This window comes from Phoca vitulina, unplaced genomic scaffold (assembly GCF_004348235.1).
Source record: "Phoca vitulina isolate PV1807 unplaced genomic scaffold, GSC_HSeal_1.0 scaffold21, whole genome shotgun sequence".
Lineage (NCBI taxonomy): Eukaryota > Metazoa > Chordata > Mammalia > Carnivora > Phocidae > Phoca > Phoca vitulina.
In genome coordinates, this window is record NW_022589724.1 from 31,266,893 (window position 1) to 31,280,398 (window position 13,506).

Genomic DNA, 13,506 nt, shown 5'->3' on the forward strand with positions numbered 1-13,506 from the left:
CGCGGGTCCCCAGGGAGCGCGCCTCTCCCCGCCGCTGGGGTGTGGCCTCTCCTCGCTGCGGACCAGTCCGAGTTGACGGTAGCAGGACACGCCACCCCAAGATAGGCCACGCTGGCCTGTGGCTTATTCAGAGCTTGAGGGCCCTTGAAAAAGAGGATATGCGGGGAGAGGCTTTCCCTGAACGGCCTCCCCCACCTGAAGGCAGGTCCAGAGCCATGGAGCGGGGCAGAGCTGCCGCGGCCACCGGGCCCGCCGTCGCGCTCGCCATCGTGCTCTCGTGCACTGGGGCCTGGGCCACCGCCGCCAACACCTGTCCAGGTGAGTCAGACGCCGGGTGAGCCGCCCGGACATGGATCCGGTGCTCGGCAAGCCGGCAGCCTCCACGTGCATGCCAGCCTCGCGCTTGGCCCGCCGCGAACATTCCTTCATACTCCTCGTGATAGCACACATTAACTGTCATTTTCCAGAAGAGGAGGCTGGTGGGCAAAGAAGGAGAGGCAGCCCCACCCAGAGGTGATGGGCTCTGCTCGGAAGTCAGACCCGCTGGGCCCGAACCCTGGCCTGTGCCGTTGGCAGAGGACCCTGGACAGGCATCCTTCTTCTCCGGGCCCCAGGGTCCATGAGCCGGGGGGCGATCACCAGGGTCCAGGAGCCGGGGGGCGATCACCAGGGTCCAGGAGCCGGGGGGGCGATCACCAGGGTCCACGAGCCGGGGGGCGATCACCGGGGTCCACGAGCAGGGGCGTGATCACCAGGGTCCACGAGCAGGGGCATGATCACCAGGGTCCACGAGCAGGGGCGTGATCACCAGGGTCCAAGAGCCAGGGGGCGATCACCGGGGTCCACGAGCAGGGGGGCGATCACCAGGGGCCACGAGCCGGGGGGCGATCACCAGGGTCCAGGAGGAAGGGGGCGATCCTCAGGTCCCACCCCGTGGGTTGTGTGCCAAGGCAGAGGGCAGGATGCCGCCCGGGTCAGATGGCGTGCCCTTGGCACCGGCGCTGGGACTTCACGCCGTGAGCTCCGCGGTGTCCCTGAGGTGGCAGATCAGGGCAGGCTCCAGAACGCCTTTCCCTGGCTGGCAGCTCTCATGAGCCCTTCCACCTGCGCTGACCTGTGGGAGGTTCTGGACCGGGCGGGACAGGCCCAGGTGCGCTCCCGAGGGTCCGAGGGCCACACCTCGCCTCGGCTAGCCAGGGTTGGGCGGGGCGGAGAACACACTTACACTGAGGATCCCGAGAGAGGTCTGCGGTGCGGGAGGCCGGACACACACACGGGACCCTTCAGGGGATATCAGGGGACAGTTAATTTGTTCCCTAAGCATGTCTTGTTTCTTAACGTGTCTAAAATTGCCAAGCGTTCTTTTTTAATGAGAAAAAATTAAGCACATTTTAAAAATGAAGTCTCCATTGTTCTGACAGTGAGGTGAGGACATAAGAGACCCCAGATGGTGGCACAGCCCTGTCCCCTGCAGGAACCTGTGGTGTCCAGGCGGCCTCCTGGCGTCCCCAGGCCTCACTCAGGCCTCGCACGAGGATATTTTAGTTTTATCAGCGACACAATTAAACTCCACGAAGTAAATAAACCTCCTCTCCCGGGTCTGTGGCCCCTTGTGTCCTTGAAGCCAACACGTCCCTCTCCAGGGACCCACAGGGACCTCATCCAGACTCCTGGGAGCACGTCCTCCGACTGTAGCTATCCCCCCTTGGAGTTCCCACGGTCACCCTGTTTCAATGGTCACCCTGTATTTGTTCGAGGGGACGGTCACCCTCCTACCGGTGGGGACTGGATATATCCTGACTTTGCAAGGAACGCATCTATGCCACCGCTTTCCCTCATCTTGAAATTTTCTCCAGAAATAAGTTCCCTGGTGAGCTTGCTGATTCAAAACATTTAAACTGTTCTTTGTAAAAGTGACCCTATATGGGAAACACGAAGATCATGACACCGCATGTCATGCCATCGTGCATTAACCGGGTCCCAACTCAGCATTCTTAGCACTCGGATTTACTTCTGGCTTGGCTCGCTCCCACCTTAGGGTCTGAGGACGCGTTGGTGCACGGGGGACAGGGGTCGTGGCTGGTCATGGCACATGGGCTTTCCCACGTGGCTCGTCGCCAGAAGCAGCAGGAAGCCGTCCACAAACACAGATCCTCTTCCCTGCTGAGATCTTGGTCTCGTAGGTCTGGGATGAGCCCCTGACTCTGTATTTTTAAGACCCTCCCAGATGGTTCTGAGGGACAGTCAGGTTTAGGACCCATCACGTGCTGTTGGATGATTTGAGGGCAAGCGAATGGAGGCCCCACTCCCCGTGGCTCAGAGCAGCCAAGCTGGTCCTAGAGGACGGTGGAGCCGGCCGGGAAAGCAGGCCCGAGCAGGAGCGCGTCTCGGCCCTCACGCTGATGCAGCCTGAAGACAGGAGCAGAGGAGCCGGGCCGGCCACCGGGCAGACGCCGCCGCACCGTGCCCAGGCCGCTCACCATGCCTGAGCTCCTCAGACTTGGAACCCCTACTCGGGGTGCAGGCCACTGCCTCAAGGGCCTCACCAGCCTGTCCTGCATGGTTTTTGGGGTACTTTTGTTTTGCCTTGGATGTGCATTCTGCCCTTGACTCTGATGTCCTGGCCAGCAGCCCAGAGCCGGCCCTTCATGGGGGTCCTGGATCAAGGCCTTTGAACTCCCTGCTGTGCTCTCCGTGAGGCCCCCTCCAGAGCTGAGCTCTGCGGGGAGGCAGGGCCAGTTCCACAAGAGGAGGAGCTCTGATGCCACGGACCACTGCCCCAGGCCACGCTGCACAGGCCGCCACGGGGGCCATCGGGGGCTGGGGAGCCACCGATCCTCGTTCTGAATGGAAGCACGAACTGGAGCCGCCGCACCTTCTTTCCCATCCCCAGATTTGATGGTTTACTGTTCAACCCTGGTTAAAATTGAGACCGCCCCTCTCGTGATGGAAGGCGCCGGACTCTGGGAGGGCTGTGTTTGATGCTTTGGGACAGATGGACATTTCCAGATGGCTCGTGGCTCTCCCGGCTTCCTGACTGGGACTGCTGCCACGTCTCAGGGTGGGCCGGTGGGGCTTCCGGCCTTCGCAAGGCTTCGGGAATCAGATAATTGGCCGCCCCCGCCCCATATGGCTGATTAGTCATGGGGACCATGACGACGACAAGGAGGAGCTCGAGTGTGGCTACAGAAATGGGAAGGGGCCTACGTGGGCTCCACCCCCAGGGCCGGTTTCAGGACTAGAGCGCATATAGGGGGCTCCTGTCTCCCCTTCCACGTCCACCGTCCATCCATACCTAGGCCACCTGTCAAGGTGAGTGACAGCCAGCTACTTAACCTTCCTACCCCAGGGCTGTAAGACAAGACAGATGTGTTTCCTGCCCAGGTCACGGTCCGACACCCCTGGGGGCGGGTCAGTGTGCCTGCGAGGCGGCGACCAGCCCCCCTGCCCTCCGCCTTCTCCATGCACTCCTCCTCAGGCGCTTCTCATGCTGGATTTATTGCTAATGGACGTGCACATGTCTCTGCCTTGATCGTCGTGGGGAGGCCTGCTTGGGGCTTTCAGGCTTGAACACAAAGACCGTGGTGTACCAGGCAGGGCCGCTCTGTCCCTAACACGGTCCACTGGTCTTATCCTCGGGGGCTTTAACAAAATCCCATCTCTCACTGTTTGGGGTCTAGAAATGCTCGGCATTTTCCAACTCTGCAAGACCTCACCTTCCTGGGATTCCTTCCATGGATCCCGCCTGCAAACAGCTATGTTCCTCCGCAGGCCGCTCTTTCCCTCGAGAGGCCTATTCAGCCCACAGATGGGACACATGCACGACCACGGTTCTGGTTCTTGAGCTCTTCCCTCGGAGCCTCTGGAGCTGCTTCCAGAACATTCCAGGAGGCAAGACTTCGACGGGACCGCACCCAGACCGCACGCCCTCCCTGGTTCCTTTGAAGTGCAACACTCAGGGCCTAAGGCACAAGTGTGGCCTGACCTGTGCAGACGAGAGTGAGGTGTCTCCTCCTCAATTCTAGACATTGCGCCTTCGTTAATGCAGCCTACGACAAAATCCCCTTCCGATGAGCATGTCCTGCTTCGCCTGACCTGCCTGAGCCTAAAATCCACCAGATGACACTTTACAAGTCCTTTCCTTGTAAAATGCCCTAAGGTTTTGGAGCCTTAGAAGAACTTGTGAACGTGGGCGAAAAGGAAGGAGGGATTGGAGCAAGTGGGTTTGGCGAGCTGGGGTGAGAGCACAGTACTGTTTGGGGCCCCTCACAGCCCCCAGAGCTCAGCTTTATTCCAGGGAGGAGGGGATGTTCCTCAGGCCAGGAGAGAGCAAGGGGGGAAGCAGGCTCTCCCTGGTGGATTCTGAGACCCCAGGCAGCCTGGCTTCTGCTCTGCCCCTCAGAGCACCCCCGGGCAAGTGTGGGCAGCTGGAGATGCAGACAGAAGTGGCACCGACCTCCAATCCCGGGGCGCCCACTGCAGAGCCCCCGACCCAGCAGAACAGCCATGACCAGCCCGCAGCCAGGGGGGCAGGGGGCATAGAGAAGCCGCGGATGGGGGCCGGGGCTGCCGCAGCTTACAACAGTGACCGAGAAGCCAAGGGGCTCCTCGTCCCAGGTGTGACTGCAGAACGGAAGCTAAGGCCAGACCCGAGCCCCATGGCCAGGCTGGGGAGGGCGGCTCCCTAGAACTGGGAGGGGGGCGCAGGGGGAAGCGGGCAATGCCCACACCACGATTACTGACCCCTCAGTCTATCACAGACCCCAAGCTTTGTACCCACCGTCCTTACTCCAGAGTCCTCAGAGCCACTCTGTTCCCCCCCAGGCATATGAGAAAGAACACAGAGAGGTCAAGTGACCGGCCCAAGGTCACACCACCCGCACCTGGCAAAGCCCAGGCAGACCCAGGTCTGTGTGGACGCAAAGCCAGGGCATTTCCCCCGTGAAACAAAGACTTGCTTCTTCTTGAGGGAGGCAGCTCCACTCTGGGACCCTGACCTTGGGAGTCCCACACCCCAGGGCTCAGACAGCGCCGGGTGGCCAATGTGGGCTCCCAAGCACATACTGATGGCCGACCAGGGCAGGGAGCCCCCAGAGCCCCAGGCCGGGCTCCCAGCACATGCTGGACTGGAAGGCAAGGCACGGGTGGGGACCAGACCATAGCAAGAATTGAGCCCAAGGCTCCGAGAGCCACGGGGTCAGGGGATGGAGGGCTCCTGAAGGCTCCATGGGCCCACCCCTGCTGGCTGGGAGAAAGGGCCTTCGTGCCACGAGGGCCAGCACAGGGCAGACGAAACCAGAAATCAGACTGAAGCCAGAAGAAGTTCAAGAGTGAGAGAGAGGACCCGGGAGGAGGGGGTGTCGAGGAGGGAAACTCAGGGGCAGGACGCCCGTGGCTAAGCACACACGTTCGGTACTGTTCCCCCCCGGGGCCGTGGACGCGCAGGACAGCCCCCTCCTCCTGGACTGGACCACTGCCCTCCCCCTGCAGTTGGGACTCCCTGGTGCACCGTCCTGACCTTGAGGGGCGGCCTCATTGCTCCCCGAGTCTTCAGGGGTCACTCCCACCAAAGCGAGGCTTCCCAGGCAGGACCCCATGCCCTCCCGCGACCACAGAGGTCCCACCACAGTTGAGAATCTAAGGGGTATGTGCACAGACCCCACAGGCCCTGCCCCCTTTGCCACACCACAGACCTGAACCTTCGGAGGAGCAGCAAGGGAGGGCAGGGGACAGCCCAGCCCAGGGGACACGCGTGGCCTGGGCCCAGGCTCCAAGCTGGCCTCAGCCCCCTGGTCCTGGGAGGCAGCTGGCCTCCCTGCAGCAGCTCTGGTGACCTAGAGGAACCAGGCCTCATGGGGGGCCGGGGGGGGTCGCAGGCACCTGCCGCTGCCAAGGGGCTCCCCAGGGCCAGCTGGTCCTACGGTGGCCTGGGCAGAAGAGCCCTTCACATGCCCACGTGCTGGTTACACCTTCAAAAGCCCGCTCCCCATCTCCGGCCCGAGCAACCACACACGTCTGCAATACACATGTGTATCTAATGCAAATAAATCTGCTATTCCATTAGGTTAATTACACGAGCCCTTTCCTCTCTCAAATATCTTTGCAATTTTATAAGTCCTTTTAAAAAAATCTTATCGAGTCCTAAAAGCAAGAGAGCATTTATAAATGAAGTCCAGCAAGGCTCAAATTAAATATTTACAAAAATTATTATTTTTACCTCTTAACCTATCTCTCAATTAAACGGATTTTTAGAACAAAACTTAAAAAGAATTTCTTGCTTGCCAGCTCAAAAGGTTTCTGCGTTTAACAGTCTTATTTTTGCCTCGCACGATAATGACGTGGCACTCGAGAGGTTAAGTGCTTTCTCAAGGTTTAATTGTCTCTTTGCAATCATGGCTTCCGGAAGGAAGGTCATTCCCAGGAGGACCCGGGTTCCAGGGCTGCGAGGTCGAGACACGGTGAGATCCTGTGCTCCGGGGGCAACAGGTGCCCACGTGGCCACTGTCCCATGCCCAGGGCGGGGTCGGGCACGGCCGTTCCTCCCAGGGGTCGGGGCTGAGGGTGGGGTCCTGCACTGGCTCCCCTCAGAGCAGGGGCGGCTCAGGGAGCCCGAGGCCAAGCAGAGGCTCGTGATCCTCAGGACACGGCTCCCTCCAGGAAAGGAGAGAAAACCTCGCGCGCGTTCCCAGAAGGATCCCGGAGACGGCACATACCCCACATGCTCCAAGCTCTGTGTGGTTGTTAGACCAGCTAAGCGCCCCCCCGAAGGGACCCTGGGGGCAAGGAAGGTGGGATCCCCCTTGGGCCCTCCCAGATTCTCTGCAAGGAGACCACAAAGCCACAGTGGTCACAAGGGGGCTAGGGGGACCCGAGGAGCAAAGAAGGGCTAAGTGCCAGCCATTGCGGGGACCCGCTGCCCAGGCTGAGGATGGGGTTCCCTCAGGGCATGTGGGGTGGCGGGGTGGGGAGAGAGGGCTGGGTAGCTTGCTCGGCAGACACAGGCTCCCGGGCTAATGCCTCTTAGGTCTCTCAGATGGCCTGCCCGCTCACGTGGCACCTGTCCCTGCCCAGGTGCCTGCTGGCCAGGTGTGGGGCAGCCTGGCACTGGACCCTCCAGGCGGAGCGCCCCCCCTGAGCAGCTCAGAGCACCCACACGTGCTGCCTTACTCCCCCTCAGGCGTGTTTCTGCTCAGGGCCCCCCAGGCCCATGGTCAGCCTTGCCCCACATCGGAGGGTGTCTCAGTGAGAACCAGGGAAGCCGGGAGTGGGTCGGTGAGGCTGAGTGGGGAGAGCTGGGCCCAGGGCTGGGGCCTGGGACAGGCCAGGTCACCTCTGAGCCCGGGTCAGCAGACACTGTCTCACGGGCCCCATGGGGAAGATTTTAGGGCCTGTGGTCATGGTCACATGGTCTGTGTCTCCGCCTCTCTGCCCTGTCTGCAGAATAAAGGCCACGGGACCACTGACCGTGGCCATCGAGCACAGAGCAACAGGGCACGGCCACAGGCCCCGTGTGCCGACTCCTGACCTGAAACCTCCAGAAACACCCTCAGCGCCCACGGTGGGGCGCGAACAAACGAACAGAAGTGGCGTGACCAGCCGTCGGGGAAAGGCAAGCGAGGGGGGCCCACGTGTGCCGAGCGTGGAAGCAAATGTCTTTATTGAGAAAATGCGTGGCTGCCAAGACCGGGGTCCCTGCTCTCACCCTCGCAGATGGGAGACAGGGCGTTAGTGCGGGTGAGAGGCACGAAGCAGAGAGGGTCCCAGAGGGAAAGGGGGAGGGCCCCAGGCCCTTGCTCCCTCCCCTGGGAGCGACCACCAGCCCTCGCTGCGGCCACTGTGTGCGGGGACCGCCCTGCGCTAGACGGGCCGCACCTTCATCTCTGACACCTTGTAGCTGTAGTTGTAGCCTTTCCCCGACTTCCAGTTGATGCCGTTTGCAAAGGTCTCGTGAGAGCCCCGGAGGTAGAGACCGTTGAGGTTCGACACGTGACACTGATAATACCACCAGGCCCCATTGTAGCGCTCAGCACAGTTTTCTGGAATTGCGTCATTGTCCTGGTCTTTGGTGGAGAAGGCGAGGTTGTTGTGGCTTGACAGGGAATCACCTGCACAGAGGGAGAGTGGGCCATTTTACCTGGATCCTAGGTCTAGGCAGGGACTGTCCTGTCCAGGGGTGCAAGACGTGCACTGCACAACTCTAGGGGGTGCCGGTGAACACTTGCTCTCTGGTACGGTGGCCTTGGCATCCGTCATCCCCTCTGTCCCTGCCAGCTGGCAGGCACCCTGTCTTGGAGGGAGGCCACTCGTGGCCCTGGCCTCCTAGGTTGCTCAGCAGAGAGCGCCAGGCACCATGAAGCAGGAGCTCAGCTCCACAGAAATGGGCCACGTTATCCCCCTGCCCCTGTTGGTGTCAATAATGGCGGTAAATAAGAACACCAGTTCTCCCGGACTTTGTACTGAATGGGTCACGTGGACCTCGTCTGCACCATGAGGCGTGGGTGACATTTCCTTCACGTATGGGTGGATGGAGAGCCACGTCTGGCTGCCGCCACCTCTCTCCCCACAGACGAGGTAGAGCCAGGACGGGAAGCAGGTCCCCTCTGCGCTGCAGCCCAGGCCCCTCGGCCCAGGGTGGACACTCACCGGCGCTGCCCCCCGCGAAGGCCCCCAGGACCAGCCTGTACTTCTCGGCCTCGCCCGCCATCTTGAACGAGCTGTACTTGGCAAACTGGCGGTTACCCTCGAAGTCCACAAGGTCTACACGGAGCTCGTTGGTTCCTGGGGCAGAAAGGCTGTGAGGTCCCAGCAGAGGGACCCTCTGTCTCCAGGGCAGGGAGGTGGGAATTTAGGAAAGTGTGTAGGGGCTGTCTGAACTTGGCAGGCAGGGAAGGGCCACATGATCAAAGAAGTCCTTGGTTATATGAAGGACTTGAAACCCACTTCCCAAGAGCCCTTCTACTGTACCTGAAATCCCCTCTTCCTGTTCGTCCGCTGGAAACCGACACTACTCTACATCAACAATGTGCATTTTCCCGCCAGCTGTGACCCCACTCGCAGACCCGTGCCCTAACTGCTTTGGCGTCCGTCATGTGGGAAGGTGGGCTACTGGCTGGAGCAGGTGTTTCAGGAGTCCGCCAAGGCGTACTGGGCAGGGAGGGGAGATGGCCCACCTGGCGGCCTCCCCAGGACATTGACAAGTGACGCTCTGGGCAGACGAGCCCGAGGGTAAAGGCCCTGCCCTCATCCAGACCGCGCAGGCTGGGGTGCTGGGCGGGGACAGAGGACCAGGAGGAGAGAGCCTCTCTCTTCCCCGAAGAGGCACCTCCAGGGGCAGAGAAATGGTGGGAGGTAGGATTGGGGCTGGACGTGGAGCCCACCCCTGAGGCCGCTGGTCCGCCTGTCTCAGAATCTAATTTACCAGAGGCACCATGCTTGCCAGAGTCCTTCCCCTTGGTCCTTACGTGCTCCGACCTGATGTGTGAGACCACGGCAGGGCTCCCACGCGTGGGGGGGCACAGAACTAAGGGGTCCTGCTCAGATGCACCCCAGCGGGAGGAGGGGCGTGTTCCTCAGCCCCGTGGGGCCAGGGCTCAGGTCCGGGGCAGGTGGAGGTCAGGGACGTACCCTGGGCCGTCAGGGCATGGATGTTGTCATTCCCCAGCCAGAACTCCCCCAGCTGACTGCCGAAGCCCTTCTTGTACGCGGCCCAGTCTCGAAAGAAATCCACGGAGCCGTCGCTCCTTCGCTGGAAAACCTGTGGAAGGCCAGCGGGCTCGGGGGCCGGGGCCCTGCTGGGGTCCACGGCTCAGGGGCCCCACCACCTTGGGGGAGGCCTTGTAGCTCAGGGAGCATCCCGGCCGAGAGCCCAGCATGGCTGGGGGGCTCATCTCAGACCCCAGGGGTGGACAGGGCCCACAGCTAAGGGAGGGGGAAACGGAGGAACAGAGAGGGTGGGTGACAAGTCCTAAGCCACACAGCTGGAGGTGTGGGCTTCTTCCGGGCCTCACCCCAAAGTCTGCACTCCCTCCCATAGGGTTCGCCCCGGCCTGGGCCAGAGGATCGGGTCAGCCTCACGGGGGGATATGGACAATCTGACAAAGGCCACATGAGAGCGTCCTCCCTCGGGCGGCCGAGCTGCTCTGGGGGATCCCCAGGCAGAGCCCGCCCTCCCCCGTGCACCACTGGGCGGTCTCCGGTTCCGACACTCACGGTCCAGCCCCCGCCGTCCATGTCCATGTCACACAGCACGCTCAGGGGCCTGCAGTCGGGCAGGTAGACGGTGTACCAGCCACTCAGAAAGTGCCCCCTCGTGAGCAGCTCCTTGCAGGTCTGAGGTGCTGGGGACGGACCCGGAGGCTGATGTCAGGCAGGGAGCCCTGGGCAGGGCGGGGATGGGGGGCGTCCACACGGGGGAGGGACACCCTGGGCCTGGACAGACCCCGAGCTCCGGGTCGCCCAGCCGTGATGGCCATCCGCCCTCCCAGGGCTGCCCCACCTTAGTCCCCGGACCCCTGGCCTTCAGGGGACATTTGAGCTTCTTGAGAACATTGCCAGGTGCTAGCTGCCCATTGCTGAGTAGCTGAGGGAGGGAAACGTGTGTAAGAGTGTGTGGTCCTTGGATTCCCGAAGCCGGGGCAGTGTGGGGCTGGCCTCTGGCCCGCGGGAAGCGTGGGGAGGTCGGTGGCATGGTCCGGTACCTGTGTCACAGGACTGATGCGCAGGCTCTCCTGTTCGTGGGGAGAGGACGCACCCATCACGGTCTGGAAACGGGCGCCCCCGTCCCCTTCAGCCGCAGGTGCTCAGCGGCGGGCATACAGAACGCAAATAGGATCGGGATCTGTCCGGGGCAGACCGTCCAGTCCCAGGGATGCGCTCCAGACTGCCCGTCCCCGGGAGCGGGTCTGCTGGGCCCCCTGTGTCCAGCCTGGGCTGGGGGCCGTGGGGCATGCTGTCACTCAGGGTCACTGCGTGCACCCCGTGCCGGCCATCTCCTGAGGGCCCCTGGGCCTCAGTGGCGCGGTATGGACTCGGCCTGGTCTCTCTGGTCGGTGTCAGCTCCACCTGCTGTCCCTCCGAGCCTCTGCTTGGGGAGAGCGCTGGGGGCGTTGGGCATTCGGGTCTGCGCCCCACTCCTGCGCTCTGATATGTGCACGGAGCTCCTGCCTGTGTTTAGAGTTTGTGAGTTGCCTTCTCTGACGCTTACACTTTGATGTCGAAGTGAGAATGGATAGGAGGGAAAGTCCGTGAAGCGTCCACATTCGGCAGTAATGTTGTCTTGCCATCACTTGGGTCCAAGGCGGGCAGACGCTGGCCTTGGGCCCTCACCGACCGGGCCATCAAACCGAGCCCTGAGCCGACCTTGCACACCTCCCACCGTTTCCCTGACAGAAGAGGGACTTGGGTCTGAGACCCTCCCCAGGGGAAGCTGCCAGGCTGACTGCGGCTCTGGGACCCCCACATGGACAAAGTCTGCCGAGGCGCCCCCAGGACCGCGAGCCGGGCTCACCTTTCTCCCCGCGTACTCCTTTCTCCCCTCGGTCTCCTGGAGAAGAGACAGGAGGATGGGCCCCCCGATGCAGGGAAGTGTGGTCAGTGAGAGGCCGCGTGAGTGCTCGGGACACCACCCAGCTGCTCTGCCCTCAGGGACCGGCGGGAAGGACAGCCGGGCCGAGCCCCAGGCCTCCTGCTCTGGGCAGGATACCCTTGTTGCTCTGCTGGGTCTCCAAGGATTCAAAGGCCAGGGTCTCCAAGCAGGGGAGGGGACCCCGAGGCCTGGGATCCTGCCCCCCAGGAAGGAGAGGTCATTGTGGACCAAGTTCCCTGGATCAGGACTCTGGTCATGCACTAGCTCGAGGCTCCTTGGGAATGGAAATATGTTCCGACACTCCCTGTCCCTCTGTCTGCCTCCCTGTCCCACCCTGTCTCTCTCTCTCTGTCCTCCTCCCTGTGTCCCTGTCTCCCCGTCTCCCTGAATCTCTGTCTGTGTTCCTCTCTCATTTCTCTATGGGCAGAGCCCGGGGTCCCCCGAGGGGTCCTCGCTCTTCCTCACGTTGTTACCTTTAGGTCCCGTTGGTCCTGCCTTCCCAGGGACTCCAGGGGAACCAGGTGCTCCTGCAAATTCCAAGGACAAGGGCATCATGGGCCAAGGTGCGGCCGCCACAGTTCCACGTGAGCTCTCTGCCCCAAGTACTGAGGTCCGCCCAGGGCCACCTCTCCACAGAACCGCTGCCCTGGGGTGGACAGAGCAGCCCCGGGCACAAGAGTGGGGAGCGGGCCGTCACCGGGAGCCCGGGCCCCAGGGCCGCCGCGGCTTCCTGCCCCTGCTGAGCTCTGTGGGCTGGGCCCAGGCCCGTGCCGCCCTCACCGAGCCCAGCCGTCCAGTCAGGGGCCCGGATCTCGGGGTACATCCTGGGAGACCCTGTCCCCCCAGTCCCCGCAGGACCCGGGAGGCTCTCCTGCAGTGGGTCCTGGGCAGGGCGAGCCAGACTGGCCCTGTGCCCAGCCCCCGGACCGGGTCATCCCGAGCCCCTCCACGTAGGGTCTGACTCCACGCAGAGAGGAGGCCTGCGGTTCTGAAGCCGGCTGTGCACAGGGCCCGAGCTGCAGCCGCGGGGTGCGGGGGACGCCCAGCCCCGGGTCTAGCAGGAGAAGGGCAGGCCCCCTGTCACCCCACCCCCGGCCCGCTGCACCTACCTCTCTCTCCATTGACCCCGGCGTCTCCCTTGGGCCCCGCGGCCCCGGGCAGCCCCGGGCAGCCTCGTAGGATGCTGAGCTTGTCGGAGCCCTCCAGCCCCACCACGTGCACCTCTGCAGAGAGACACGACGTGACAGTCGGTCCCTCCACCTGGGCCTGATGGCTCAGCAGATCCCATAGACGGGCCGGCTGACCCGCGGCTTCTGCCTGCGTGGGGACCTCGGGCCGGGGCAGACCGCTGGGGACCCCCGGAGGGTCAGCCTGCAAGTGGGTTTCTTGCCTCTGGTGTAGATAGACTTGCTCTATCCCCCCTCCGCCCTGCTGTGGGTGCTGGTCAGGCCGGAGGGAACGGCCTTGGAGTCCTCCCTGCCTGAGGGGGCCCAGCTCCTCAGGGCTGTGTGTCCCGGGACAAGTCACTCAAGCCCTCTGGGCTTGTGTCCTCTGAGCTCCAAGAGGATAGGAAGAGGGCTATCATTAGATGAGGCACATGTTTATGATCTGAGCAGGGTCCATGGCATTTACAAAGAGCTTCCTGAACACTGGGCACTTTCAATAAATAATAACGATAAATATTGATAAGAAACTTGGGGAATTGGGGTCAACATGGAAATTTCACCCCCAGACCTCAGGCATGTGCTCACAGAATTTCTGAGCCAGAAAGGGTCCCTGTGGGTCCCTGGAGAGGGACGTGTTGGCTTCAAGGACACAAGGGGCCACAGACCCGGGAGAGGAGGTTTATTTACTTCGTGGAGTTTAATTGTGTCGCTGATAAAACTAAAATATCCTCGTGCGAGGCCTGAGTGAGGCCTGGG

General features: G+C 62.2%; 1 protein-coding gene across 1 annotated transcript in view; it reads right to left on the bottom strand.

Annotated features, from left to right (window-relative positions):
• Positions 1–7,617: 7,617 nt before the first annotated feature.
• The window catches only part of LOC116641366 (ficolin-1-like), a 55,659-nt gene continuing 49,770 nt past the window's right edge, over positions 7,618–13,506 (bottom strand). Inside the window, exons 2-9 of the mRNA XM_032419025.1 lie at positions 12,694–12,807; positions 12,058–12,111; positions 11,507–11,542; positions 10,698–10,727; positions 10,210–10,337; positions 9,625–9,754; positions 8,644–8,778; positions 7,618–8,105 (exon numbers count right to left, since the gene is read on the bottom strand). Of these exons, the coding sequence (XP_032274916.1) occupies positions 7,858–8,105; positions 8,644–8,778; positions 9,625–9,754; positions 10,210–10,337; positions 10,698–10,727; positions 11,507–11,542; positions 12,058–12,111; positions 12,694–12,807 (875 nt within the window). The 3' untranslated portion in view covers positions 7,618–7,857. The remainder of the gene's footprint in view (positions 8,106–8,643; positions 8,779–9,624; positions 9,755–10,209; positions 10,338–10,697; positions 10,728–11,506; positions 11,543–12,057; positions 12,112–12,693; positions 12,808–13,506) is intronic.